Raw genomic sequence first — 14,295 nt, forward strand, 5'->3', positions numbered from 1 at the left:
CTATTATTATTCATTCTTTGAAAGAGAATTAGTGTATTATTACTTACTTCAGTACTACATATACTTATAACTGATGTAATTATCAGCGAATATTTACTGTTTTTTCGTAATAACATACTAATTCACTTTAGAGATTATGATTACCTGTAGATTGAAATGCAATTCAATCTGCAGAAAACCATAATCTCTAAAAATGTATCAGTGTATCATTACTGAAAAACATTCACTGATGATTAGATCAATTATAAGTGTAGCACTGATTCACTTTTAGAAAACAATTCGTGAAATGTATATTTTTTTATGATCTCACAATGTAAAGGGCTGTAATGTCGAATATATCCGAGATAGAGATCTGTGTTCCAATCTTCAAAAGGTCTATCTTTCCTTTAAATAATATTAACGATTTTAAATCGATCTATTTTGCAAAAAATTGATTTTTTTTAACTAAAAAGGACTATTTTAAAAACCGATCTCTTTGTAAAGAATTGTTTCTTTTTTTTTTACAAAAAGAATTTTTTTTCGAAATGATTTTTTTGTAAAAAATCAATTTTTAGCGAATAAATCGTACATCTCTGATCCGAAGTGTCTGTTGCTAATTATATTTCAACCAGTGAAATCACCATTTCCAGAGACATAAAGCAGTTTCGTCCGTTGAGTATTAACAATACGAAAGTCACTCTCGTACCAGTCGCGCGTTTCATTTACATGTTTCAAAACTTTTTCCATGAAAAATACAAAATGTTTGCGCGCTGCAAAACTGATGTATTTCACGAGCATTTTTAATTGTTGTTATTCATTAATAATCTCACTTGTATTGTTATGTACAATATAAACGAATTTAACGTCCAGTTTTGCAATGGAATTAGGAAATGAAATGAAATTATACTACCAGAAATAATCTCGAGTAATCAAACTGTTCACTATTCAACGAGTACATCAGCAACAATTCATGAAATTTTGTAAATATTGAAAAAATTCATATTTATATAAATTAAATTTTCATATTGCGTTGATATATCAAACTGCCGCTTCTTGCTAAATTATTAATTTTATACACTGAAAAAAACTAAATTATAATAAATATTTGTTTGAATAGTTTTAAGTAAATATTTATTAAGTGTAAACATATATTTATTTGATACAAAAATCATTAAATTGATTTAACTATCATTTTTTGTTCTGTAATAAATATTTATTTAATGTAAGTAAACGTTTTTTTTACATAGTAAGTACTATTCAAAGAAATATATATTAAAATTTAAGATTTTCTTTCAGTGTATACATTATTAGATTATAATGTTTGAAATATTTTCAAAGATTTTTATTTAATGTAACGCAGAGTTGTTTGTGCATTCCCTTGTGGAGTCCCTCATATACTGTATACTGTATATACTATTAACATGCCACATTATACGAGACCGCTCGCACGAACAATTCTCTAGCCGCAATTGCCGAGTCGACAACACTCTATCTTAGTCCCCTTTGCCTCCTCCGCGTCTCAAACTTTTACAGTTTACAAGTTTAGTTTTACGATGTAAAAAAAAAACGCTCGGCTACCCTATCACTTCCTTGTGCATGAAAACAAGCGTGTAATTTCGTAACACAGCAAGTTTCGCGGTCGCGAAAGCGCTGCTCTAATTTAACTTTGTTAGTCTCTTTGATTTCGCAAAATAATGTTGCATATTCGTAGTACTTGCGATAATTCGCACATTCTTGTCAACAGGATCGATCGACGACCGGAGAGTGGCGCTCGGAGGTGGTGAACATCGAAGAGGAAAGAGGACGACGAGGAGGAGTCGATCTGCCGTCGAAGGTAAAGCGAGGTGGAACCGACTGAAAAAGAGAAGAAAAAAAGAGGAAGGCTGAAAGCGGAGAGAGACGCGGTGGTGGTGGAGACGGCAGAGGGGTCGAAAGGTTGAGCGACCTACGGATCAAGACGAGGAGGAGGTGGCGGAGAGGAAGGGGCGGCGGAGAGAGGGCAGGAGGGGTAAGAGAAGGAGGGAGAGAACGATCGGAGAAGAAGGACGGAGAAATGATCTTGGTAGGTGATTGGCAAAGTGTTGCGGTGGTCGACTCCTCGACGAAAGGCAGATAGCGCCATTAGTCGGTGCCGGGGCACGGAACATCGGGCCCATGCGCGTTGCGGCCCTGGCCGTGGGTGAAGAAGGGGAGGAGGAGGAAGACGAGGAAGAGGAGACGGAGGGCCATACGGGGCACCACTACGGGGCCCGCGGGCCCGCGATGCGCTCCGCGGTTGCCGCGACAGTGGGGGGCAGGAGTCAATGGTCCATCACGACGTGTTCGATTTTCTTTGTGCTGTTGCTGCTGCCCGTTTGGATTCCGATGGCCGTCGTCGACGCGTCTCCCCTTCATCCCGCACCACCGTATAGAGGTGAGTCACATTTGGCTCTCTTTGTTATTCGGTAAAGTTAAATTGACTCGGTGTCCCCGAAGTTCGTATGCTGGATCTGTGCCTTCAAATCGAGGGTACATATCGAATTTGAGATCGAGTTGGGAAAAATTCAATTTTTACATACTGATTCTTTTTCGCGCGTGATTATTTGATTTTTTTGATGGAACATAAAAAATCAAGATTCTTTTTTAGAGAATTATTAGTTACATTTTAATATTATAACAAAGAGGTTTGTTTTTTAAAATGTTACACTTTTTGTGCATTGTTATTTTTGTAATATTCAGGAACACTCATAATGTTAATTTAGAAAGTTTTATTTAACTTGATTCCTTCATTTTTCGAAATATATCTTGTCATTCTTATTCAAATATTTTTAATATTTCAAGTATTAGTATTCTTAAATACTTGAATATTAATTTTTTTTTATATATTTGTCAATATTATTGTCTTTATTTTTAAGATTAAATTAAGATTTTAGAATATATAAATATAAAAATTAATGCTCATTTATTTTCTTATATTAATAAAATTTTATATTATAAAATATTAATATTCTAGCCATTTGTATAATATTTATATTTATATAATATTATATAAGATGTTAAATATGTACGATATGTCCACTGAAAAATTGTCGAGTTTGATTTAGTAAAGTTTAAATTGAAAAAATATTGGTTTAGTGGCGATCGTATCCACGTGAGAGTCTCCGGATGACGTATATCGAAATACCGCGCCGGTCGATGTCCCGAAGGGGTCCGTCCGTGTCAGTAATGGCCTTAAAGTCCGATACTCGCCTTTGTCCAACGTGTTCCTTTTGTGTTCCGATCGTTCGATCGGTAGTATTTACCAAAACAATGGTACGCTATCCTAAACGGTGTTCTAATTGTGATCTGGAAACACGTGACATAAACTGCGCTTAGCCTTGCCCCATTGATCGTTCGAGCCATTTACTTCGAAAGTTGCTTAAATTACGTGTTTAACGTCCGTTCGTTAAAATACAGATATACCACGTAATATGTAGTCGTGTCTTATGTTCCTTAAATTCATCGATTAGTACAAAAATCGAAAAGTATAGGAAAAGTAATTGATAGCTGTAAACAAACTGTGAAATAACGCTAAGATTTATTACAAAGAATAAAACAATAACAAAAAGTTATTTAATTGAATGACGAATAACGATTTTTTTACATTTACTCATCTTTCTCTCTCTCTCGAGGAAAATAATCATACTGAAAAAAAAGATTGGTTGCTGCAATAATTTAGATAAAATATTTAATAAAACATGGCATAGCATTTTTATATGGCATATTATGCAGCAACCAGTTTTTGGTTGTAGCAGCAAATTTTTAGTTGCGTTAGCCTATCAAAATCATATACTGACATTGCGGATAGGCTAACACAATTAAAAATTTGCTGCTACAATCAAAAACTGGTTGCTGTAGCCATATAAAAATGCTATGTCATGTTTTACTAAATTGTTGTAGCAGCCAATCTTTTTTTTCAGTGTAGGTATATGGCGGGAAAAAAGGGCGCAGATCCGAAAGTGACTATAGTTCGAATTCGAGTTTTAGCTTCTCAAACAACTGTTGAGCCACACAGAGTCTCACGCACATTAATAATCATTAGAAATCCTTAAGTAAGATATTCAAGTCTGGACATATTAATATGGTGACAACATTTGATTCTATATTGTAGAGTATACTTCCATCCTTATACTTTCTATAATACCGCCATATTATATCGTGAAAAGATTGATTTAGATTCTCACTTGAGGATTGTCTTTTATATATTTTTCTGTGCACATGTATCTAATAACGCTGCGTTACGATTATAGTATAATTAATAAAATTACATCGAATAAATAGAATTTTAGTTTTCACGTTCCTGAAATATTCATTGAATTCTTCAATTTTCGTTTTTGTGTGAAACAGTATTGATTTTTAAGCTCTTTAAGTGCGTGCCGTTAAAATATTTTTCTGTATTAGTGGGATTGCTTTTGCATAAATATGTATATGTATCTAGAACTACTATAAAAATATCGGATATTATTAAATTTGTTATATTGAAATCCAGCGACAAGACTGACGGTTAATGTGTGTGTATTTTCTCGGTAAAGTGGACGCAAAACAAGTGCACTTCGGCTGCTGCACTTGTCTGAAAACGTGTCTCTGAGGAGCTCTCTCGGCCGAGTGGTCGTGGTGAATGCTCGAGCATTCGTTTCCTCTTAAAATTTCCGTGATCTTTTCATCCTAAAATACTAAAAGAGTTTTCGCGAAGTGAATATAACATTTCACATCGTGTATATAATACGCGCGAAAGTAAATTAATTGATTTTGCAGCGCTTTTGCGATGAGATGTCGACATCTGAAGTGAATAGATTTAATTGATAGAGTGAAAAGAGGTCTTTGATATAAAATCATATTAGCGACAGGAAATCCAATGAAAGAGTACGTATATATATATATATATATATATAAAACTGTAACTGTATAAATATTGCAAGTATTGTCGTTGCTAAAAGGCAAAATATTTCAATGGATACTTCAATGAATTATCTTAGATTTATTTTAATGGTTAAAAAAAGAAATTTTAAAAAAGTTCAATTTTAGCTTCGCAATTTACCCTCATTGATACTTTTTTACGATTAAGGTTTAGATTGCATTTCTAAATGAAAGGACAAATATTTTTGTATACTCGATGTTAAATATAACTATCCACTTTTAATTTGTGCAATAAATGTGGATATTATGTAGAATTAGTGAAAGTTTATACTTTTATAACATATTAATATATTACATGTAAACATTCGATTAGAATTAGGAGTTCCGTAAATATGAATGTGTTCATTCAATCTATTATTGTATTTAATAAACTGCTTGATTTTATATTCCATTGGGACTGTCGTGATAGAGATCAGAAATATAGTTTCTAATTTTAGAAATTATAGTTTCTAATTTTGAACTTTTAATCTTAAATAGATAGGGGAATAGAAAATTAGAATACTTCAAATTTTATTTTTATAGATATATTTTTTCATAAAATATGTATAGAGTTAAATATATCTTTATATTCTTAGGAGATAGAAGAATATAAAAATAATGAACCTTAAGGCCTTCTAGACGATACTTTTTATTTTCTTTTTGCAGAATAAGGTTTTAAAATAATTATGTATGGGGGTGCTGTGATCATCTATTCACTTAAAGGTTAAATATGAAGACAATATACGAAAATGTCAAAATCTATTTCTATTTTTCACGTATATATAAATTATATTATACCTAATTTTACAATGATCTTAGTACATAAAAAAGCTGGTATAGTCATCGCGTTTTTTCCCACTGTGAGTAATCAAGCGCGAATTATACACGCTTTAAAGTGCGTTTACATCATGTGGCAGAACTCAAGAACTACGATGTAATGAAAAAAAAACTATGATATGTTAGAAAAACTAATCTGGATCGTTTTTCTTTGACTTTGTATTGTTAAAATAAACTCTCAATAACGATATAAAATTATTATTCTTTAGCTATAATAGAAATTTCTTTAAACATTTCATAAAAAGGAATTTAAAAAATATTTTTTAAAGATAAAAATTTGCATTTATAATTGTACACTTGTTTGTAGGAAAGAAGTCTACTAACACTAATGACATAAATTTTGCAGTTTTCAAATGAGTTTTATGTCGCGTTCCTTTTTTTTCGTTTCATAAAAAAGAAAGTTAATGGGACGATTTCTTTTTATTTATTTGAGAATCATGAACGCTTGTTCGCCTTCTCAATCACGCCTGTGGTTGAGATGGTCACATCTGATACAAACGCATTTTTACGACGCAACTCATCTTCGCGTGACTCGCGCGATTTACCGTTTGCGCAACGCATTTTTCTTAGACAGCCACTAATAGAATATCCGTTTTCCTCATTGTGTACTTTTCAGATATCACGCGCTCGTATATCAGGTACTACGAGGCAGCCATATATGACACCGTAGCCTTGAAACGACATCGCAACCGGATACGTCGCGACGTCACTGACTCCGAGCAACCCCTGATTTTGAATCTGAAGACGCTCGATAGGTGAGTATGAGTTCTATAAGCAAACTTCTCTCTATCTCGGTACACACAGCACTCTTCCCTCGCTCGCAGTGTGTTCCGTGCAAAGACGGAAAGAGATCGATACGGAATCTGAGCAGCCAAAGAGTTTGCTGAAATATCAGGATCATCATCGAACGTCCAATTCTAAATCGAGATAAGGAATGTCTTTGAAACTCTTGAAAAATTAAAAATTCTGGATTCCACGATTCTACAGTGGTTGAAGAATTTTGTGCGATTTAACAGTACAGACGGAAGTCTGTATCTCCGAATACGTTACTATTATATGACCTCTTGCAAATGGCATTTCGAAATTGGCGAATACGTGTATCTCCTACACACTGCTCGTAAAGCGATCGCGGACAAAGTTGCCAGTATGTGCCGCCCGCACGTTCTCGGTATGTCCTTGTTAGGTCAGTGGTACCTGAATCCGATTAAAGAGATGGTGGATGGTCAAGAGACTAACTCAACATATAGCTTAGTTCGTACAAATCGCACGCGTGTTGCGAAATTATTTTACTTTATTAATTATATGCATTATTAATTAATACGAATGTATCTTGTTTCTCTTGCTCTGCTTTTGTTTCTCTTTTTTCTAAGATAGAAATTTGTCATCTTCATCAAGAAAGAAAATTAATTCTGTTTACTAGCGTATTTCGAGTCACTAGGCATTCTTCTTTTTATGTCACATAGGTCATTTTGTATTTTTCCTTTTAATAAAATATTTCCTCTTACATGTCCTACGTCCAATGAAATACATGAAAAATAAATGTGTTTTCTGAAGTGAGAAATTTTTGTTACAAAGTAATTATAATGATAACGTTTACAGTTATAATAATTGAAACATTCATAAAAGACGCTCTCTCTGGCTTCTCTCTCTTTTTTGCGTTGAATATCAATGTTTGTGCTCGCATGTCGAACTGGATTTACTATTGGAAGCAACAATCACGGAGTTTCTTTCTCACGGTTATTTAATATAAGAGATGGAACAAACACAAATCGCAGAAAGTTCAATTTATGACAGCACTGCAGTTCAGCAACAAACCGCGCTCTAACCACTGTCGGTGTATTATGGCGGAACCGTTTAAATATTAAATCGCGCTTTCACTCGCAGCGTATTTACGAACTTATAATAGAGCCGTTAGGTAACGGTCCGACTTCATCCGTGTGAAGTTGGACCCCCAATTTTTGAGAAAATTAATTTTTCATAGTTCATTCGATTGCTCATAGATTTGCACATTTATGCACACTTTGAATTTTCGTTTTTTCACTTGTAGTAAGAAAGTTATTAAAAAAACAATTTTGGGAGGGCTAACTTCATACTAGCCCCTCAACTTCGAGCAAATTGGAAAAGGTCATAATCGATAAATTTTTGTTTGCATATTTCGAAAAAATTCGATTCTTCAGTTGCACACCTTTAGTTAAAAAATTATTAACAATAAAAGTTTCGAGAAGAATCGAAAACGACATTAAGTTCGAATCGCACCTACTATGCTCAAAATAGCAAAATTAAAGATTCAAAGCATGAATCTTTAATTTTTTTTTAAAAGTTTTCGTTTGCATATTTCGAAACAAATCGATTTTTTGTTTACACACCTTTACTAGGTAATTTTGCAATTTTAACCGACTTAGTGATGAATATGACTGTTTGTCCAAGAGGGAAGTTTAAAAGATGTAGCGCAAAAACTAAAACTATGTGAATATGAAAGCACATAAATAGTAAATCCTGTGTATTTGATATTGATTATTAATGTGGGAGAGACTGACTGACAGCCTACTTAGCTCCTCAAAAATATTTTTTAACTGAACGAAATGAGCGCAAAAATTTTTTTGAGAGCGCATAAATAGCGCATTATTATATAACTTATTCATTAAGATTTGATTAAATGGGGAGGAGGAGAGGCAGCCAGGCAAACGTATTTATTTATTGATATAAAATTAGCTCCTCCCAAAATTGTTTTTTAAATAACTTTTTAATTGAAGGTGTATAAACAAAAAATCAACTTGTTTCGAAATGTGTAAACGAGAATCCATCGATTCATGCTATTTTGAGCATAGTAGGTGCAATTCAAATCTATTTGTTACTTTCGATCCTTCTCGAAACTTTAATTGTGAATATCTTTTTAACTAAAGGTGTGCAAATAAAAAATTGAATTGTTTTGAAATGTGCAAACGAAAATCGATTATTGACCTTTTCGATCCAATTTGCTCAAAATTGAGGGACTAGTGTTAAATTAGTCCTCCCAAAACTATTTTTTTAATAACTTTCTTACTAGAAGGTGTGCAAACAAAAATTCAAAGTGTGCATAAACGTGCAAACGATGAGCAATCGAATGAGCTATGGAAAATTGGTTTTCTCAAATGAGGAACCAACTTTACACGGGTTCTGACTTTGTTTTATCTTTTGAATTGTAACGGTATACGATATGACTTTTTCGAATTTTTCTTAATTTGCTTGTTTCTGTACCGCATAAACAAGCAAATTATAAGCTTTTCATTTCCCTGATATAAATATAATATATTGTTTTATTTATTATTAACAATATTTTTTATGAGTTGCAAAATTACTTGCTTTTGTATATTATTTTTAGTATAGAATGTAGTAGAAAAAAATTAATCTTTTGGTTAATTGTGAAAAATTATTTTTTTTTATTTCAATTCATAAAGTAAATTTAAATTTCATAGTTTTGCATGTAACTTTAATTTAAACGTTAGCCATAAACAATAGAATTTTCTTGTTTTGTGCCAAGTAACATATATTTTAGAAGACCTGTTTATATCTTATGACGTCTTTTAGATACTCACGTTGTTTGAGATTGCTCAAGAATAGACGAATTAATTTAAATTAAACGGAATTTTGAATTCTCGATATTCCTTTAATTCTTATAATTCATCATAAATATTAAAATGATTATAAACGAAATAGAAATTAAATTAATAAATGAAATAGAAATTGAATCTATAATTTTGGGATTGATTATTTTCATATAGAAATATCGGCGTTTGTAACAAAAAGCAAGGATAAAAAATAAGATAAATTTTTAAATTAATGTCTTTCAATCTTACTTTTGTTGATTTTTTTATCTTCTTAATTTTGTATAATTTAATTTTCTTTTCGTATTGAATTAAATTTGGCAATTTTTTGCGCTCGGATGTATATATTATTCCATATCATCAAATTTAAAATAAATTTATTATTTTTTAAATTAATTAATAGAATTACGTACATATATTAATATTATGTACATAAAATACAACGTATATATCTTTCTAATTATACTATTAGATAATTGTATCAATCTATAATATAGATCATATTCAATGGATTGTGTAATTGCATTACCCGCTTTATTCGGTCTGTTCGAAAATTTACATTTATCAGTATCAATATTATGTGAACAGAAATACAAACTATCTTTCCAATTATTATACTATTAGACAATTATATCAATCCATAATAATAGATCGTATTAAACGAATTGTATTAAACCCGCTCAATTTGATCTGTTCGGAAATTTCGCCGAATTCTGGATTTCGTGAGGAAAGTGAGACAACGTTAAACACACATTTGTCGAGCTATACATTATGCAGGAGACCGTGACGACTGCGTGCACCATATATGTAGATTGCAAAGTTACAATGAATGGTCCAGCATCTCAGCCGTGGCGAGGTGACTCGGTAGAAATAGTTTACGTGCGAGCCCATCGGCGTCATTTCTCCTTTCTTCCTACTCCTTCCACCCCTCTCCCTCCTTCTCCCCTTGGGAAAAGGAAAGGGAGACAAGTTCTCGAGGAAATTTCGCCCGTAATTCATAGACGTTAAGCTAATTAACTGGCTGGTACTTCTTGATCCGACAGTCCAGAGGATTTGCGGCACTCTGGAGAGGGAAAGAGGAAGAGGAAGAAAGAAAGGAGAGAGCGATTCTCTCGGCGAAGTCGAGGATTCAAGGAGCGAGCGAAGTCGAATCCTGTGATTTCCGCGTGCTGGATTTAGACGCGTGTAATTACCACTAATTGCGACGACGACGACGACGGCGACGACGATAACGTGATGTCATTGTCCTTCTTTTGCGTCTCTCGCTAGTGCGATTACTCGTTACTTTCGAAAATTTGCCACAGAGGAAATCCGTTGCTCTACGTGTGTCTCCTTAAAGTTGTGGAATTAGGACGTTGGCGATGTTAGTGCAACTGGTCTGTGTGTTGGGAATAGTTGTCTTCTTCCTCTGAAAAAGAGATGTGGTATCCTTTGTAACTTCGCTTAGCGGGAATGAACGTTGACGGAACAAGGTACGAATCAGAATAGTGTACGTTTAATGGTATTTATTTCAAATTTTTGCATGTAAATAGAAAACACTTTACATATTTGTGCAATTTTTAGCAAGTCAATTATGCTACAATCGATCGCGATTGCTTGGTTACAGGCCGTTTATTTCATTGCGTTACGACTTGCTATTATCATATTATGTGCATTCCGTCGGGCACACAATATTCGCTATCGTTCCTACGTTCCAGCAATTCCGGAGAGTATCAGTCTCGAAAGAATTTTAGTTCACGAAGAATTTTCTACGTAAAACTGTCCAGGGAATGTTAAATAAATGAGTACGAGAAAAAGCCAACTAGGATAGCAGAAAAGAGAAGGAAAGAGAGAGAGAGAGAGAGAGAGGAGAGAGAGAGAGAGAAAGGAGATGTATTGGCATTCGCGTTTCACACACCTCCTGCATCGCAAATTTCTCGTCCTGGGCGACAAACGGCATGCAGCCCTTCTCAAGCTGGTAGGAGACATGAGAAACATCCCTCGATCTCCACCTTCTCCTCCTCTTCCTCCTTCCTCCTCCTCGGTCGCTTTCACAGTCCGCCAATGTAACTACAACGTTCGTCTCTTTATGTAAATCGGTCGAATTCACGTCGGGCAATAAAATGTAAAGCAGGAGTGCGCCGTGCGATTCCCTCCATCTCTCGTCGTCGTCGTCGTCGTCGTCATCTTCGTCTTCGTCGTGGTCGTCGTCGTCGTCGTCGTACCAAGTGCCCGCGCAACATCCTCCCGCCGTCTCTCGTCGCCACCGCAAGACGGTAGCGTTTCTACCCCGCTGCACCTGGTACAAACTGGCAAGATAATAGTTGAGGAGAGGAGAAGAAAGAAGTTTCTGTGTGGCACACACGTTGTCGTTCTCGTCGTCATAGCGGTCTCCACTTCGGTGGCCGTTCTAGTCAAGTATTGTATTGTACGATTTTCCTTCCCCCTTTTCTGTGTCGCTGTGCGACCAAGCGAATTTATTGGTCATATCGCGGCAAAGTCGCTGGTTTATTTTCATGCTTTGCGAGAGAAGTCCACCGTTCGTCTTTCGTGAATTCCGTCGCGGCATTGTTCACGAATGCGTCTACGATTAGACCGCGATATATTTGTTCTATGTTTTCGTTTACTTTGGATTCTATGAGAAAAATTATAAAAATAATCGGCGTACAAAGAGCTTCGCTTATGTCCTATTATTGGGGATCGTTACGTTATTAAATGTCAATTTCTGCTTAATTTTTATAACATATTTTGAAACAGCAAGAAAGTTAGGAAAGAGTTAGTTCCAGAAAAGGATTGAAAGATCAAAATCTGTACATATTTTAAAAAAGAAATATTGGACTCTTTTGGATGACATTTTACTCTCTTTACAATACATAGTAATAGAATATATATAACCTTAGCGCCAAGATACTACCAGTGTCTCCAGATATTCTGTTTTCTAAAACATTTGTAATATGTAAGAACATTTGTGTATATTAGAAAAAAATATTGTTTTTTTTTAATCTTTGCAATCTGAGTCTTTTTTGTCCAATTCCAGTTTTTACTATTTTAGTAAAGGCTTTTAAAAAAATGTAGAAAAGGTTTTCAACATCTCTATCTATTACAAAGTTTTTTTTAACTCAAACGTAAAACGTTAACTTATCTTTAAACTTTATTTAATTTACCTTCTTTTATTTTGGAGTGAATCTTTTAATTTGAGAGTGAAATTTCGCTCGCGTGTCAAAAAACATCTAGACTGCAGACGTTAATATATTTTTCTTACATTTTTAGAAAAATACAAATTTTTCCCAACGACTCGCATTAGTTTTACCGGTTTTGTTTGACTTTGTTAGCCACATGAGAGAATAAACTTTCGCGTTATGTCCTCAGCGATTTCTTAGTATGTAGCCTAGTCTTGGGAAATGGGAAGCAGGTATGGTTAAGCCAGGAATAGATATCGTGTACAGGCGACACCTTCTCACTTTTCTAACCGCCGCGCCGCGCGCGTTCGCCTCTCGGTGGAAGACTTTGCGCATGAATAGACCATGCACCTCGACGCACCTCTCTCGTACGTTGTGGATCCAGTTTTCTTGTACGTGGGCACGGGCATAGCATTCAGCGAAGCCAACGCATCGTTTCGCCGTGCATACGGGGGCGATGTTATGGGCGGTTATATAAAAGCTAAAGAGCACACGGTCAAACCCGTGTTCCACCCTCAGCCACCGAAGACACGTTGTCTCTTTCGATGTAATAAAGCGAACTTCTTGTTGGTGGGAAAAATGGCGAAATTTACCCTCCGGCGCGGCGCAACGAGTCGCGTGTGTGCTCTTATAATCGTTATGAAAATAAACGTAGTAAATATCGTGCGGTTATAATCATTATGAAAATAAACGTTACGCGAAAGTTGTAGTCTCGAGGAAAAACCTGGGAAATTATGCGAACTATTTTTCCGCTTCGCGGCACGGTCGTTGTAGCTCGTAATCGTTACAAAGAAGCGCGATCATCGAATTAATAAACGGCAGATTTCTCGATTGCGTTAATATATCGACACACTTCATAATAGTTAGGAAGAGCCAGAGGATTGTGGAATTAAGAAATACGAGGGCAGTTTGATAAGTTAGTTATTTAAGAGTTAGAATTTAAGTTAATGGAATTAAAAAATTCTTTTCCTTTTATTATTATTTTTTAATACAGTTTTTTTAAAATGTCCCTAACTACCCTCGTATTTATTAATCTGTCGTACATACTTCAATCTCTTAATTGCTTACTGTGAGAAATATTTGTGATAATTGAGATACAGAGATAGCTTGCCATTAGCGAAGTTTATCTAAAAGTCGATTGACAGAATAGATTCGAGAAAGGAAGTATAGCGAAGTTTTACTTTTGCCAAAGGAATTTGGCGTCGAATTTTTCTCGAGGAAAATTTAATCTCTTGATGGCGCGATCCCATTAGATTTTTTTTTTATTTAAGATTGAATATATATTAAACTTTAGAGAAGAACAAATTTTTAACGAAAACAAAAAGCAGTCGATATTTTAATGCTTTAATAATCTCTTTTAACGGCTTTTTATTTTACACTGGGTCTTTTTTTACGGCACATTTTCTGTTATCCGACGAGTGATAGTAAGCGCTTTAATTAGAACGTCTTGTATACAAACTTACGAGAGATTATGGCGGATGCAACGAGAGTTCGTCTTTTATACACCAGCTTCGGGCGATGAAAGCGGCACTTAAACGACTTTTTCGCGATACTGCAAAGATATAACACAACGAGCCTCCCAAGACAAAGCTGACGATTTAATGCGCGGTCCGTGCAGCCGACGTCGGATTATTATGAAAATGATTGTCGCGGAAGCAGCAGTGTGTGCGCTATAAAGAGTCGCGACTAATTGTTATGCTTCCCCTAATTCTTCGCGTAATGCGTCCCAACTCTAGCCCTGTATATCTTTATGGTAATCCAGCGTTTTAACGTCTTTTTGCCGGGTATGCTAAAGTCGTTTCTTCCTTCGGTGTCTTCGCACT

General features: G+C 34.8%; 1 protein-coding gene across 2 annotated transcripts in view; it reads left to right on the forward strand.

Moving 5' to 3' along the window:
- LOC105154964 (disintegrin and metalloproteinase domain-containing protein 10) overlaps positions 1-14,295 on the forward strand; it is a 72,572-nt gene that overhangs the window by 10,673 nt on the left and 47,604 nt on the right. For both annotated transcript variants that reach the window (XM_011070782.2, XM_087411406.1), the window contains exons 2-3: positions 1,724-2,392; positions 6,347-6,485. In XM_011070782.2, coding sequence (XP_011069084.2) covers positions 2,134-2,392; positions 6,347-6,485 — 398 coding nt within the window. In that variant the 5' untranslated portion in view covers positions 1,724-2,133. The remainder of the gene's footprint in view (positions 1-1,723; positions 2,393-6,346; positions 6,486-14,295) is intronic.

This window comes from Acromyrmex echinatior, chromosome 1 (genome assembly GCF_024713525.1).
Source record: "Acromyrmex echinatior isolate Ae372 chromosome 1, ASM2471352v2, whole genome shotgun sequence".
NCBI lineage: Eukaryota > Metazoa > Arthropoda > Insecta > Hymenoptera > Formicidae > Acromyrmex > Acromyrmex echinatior.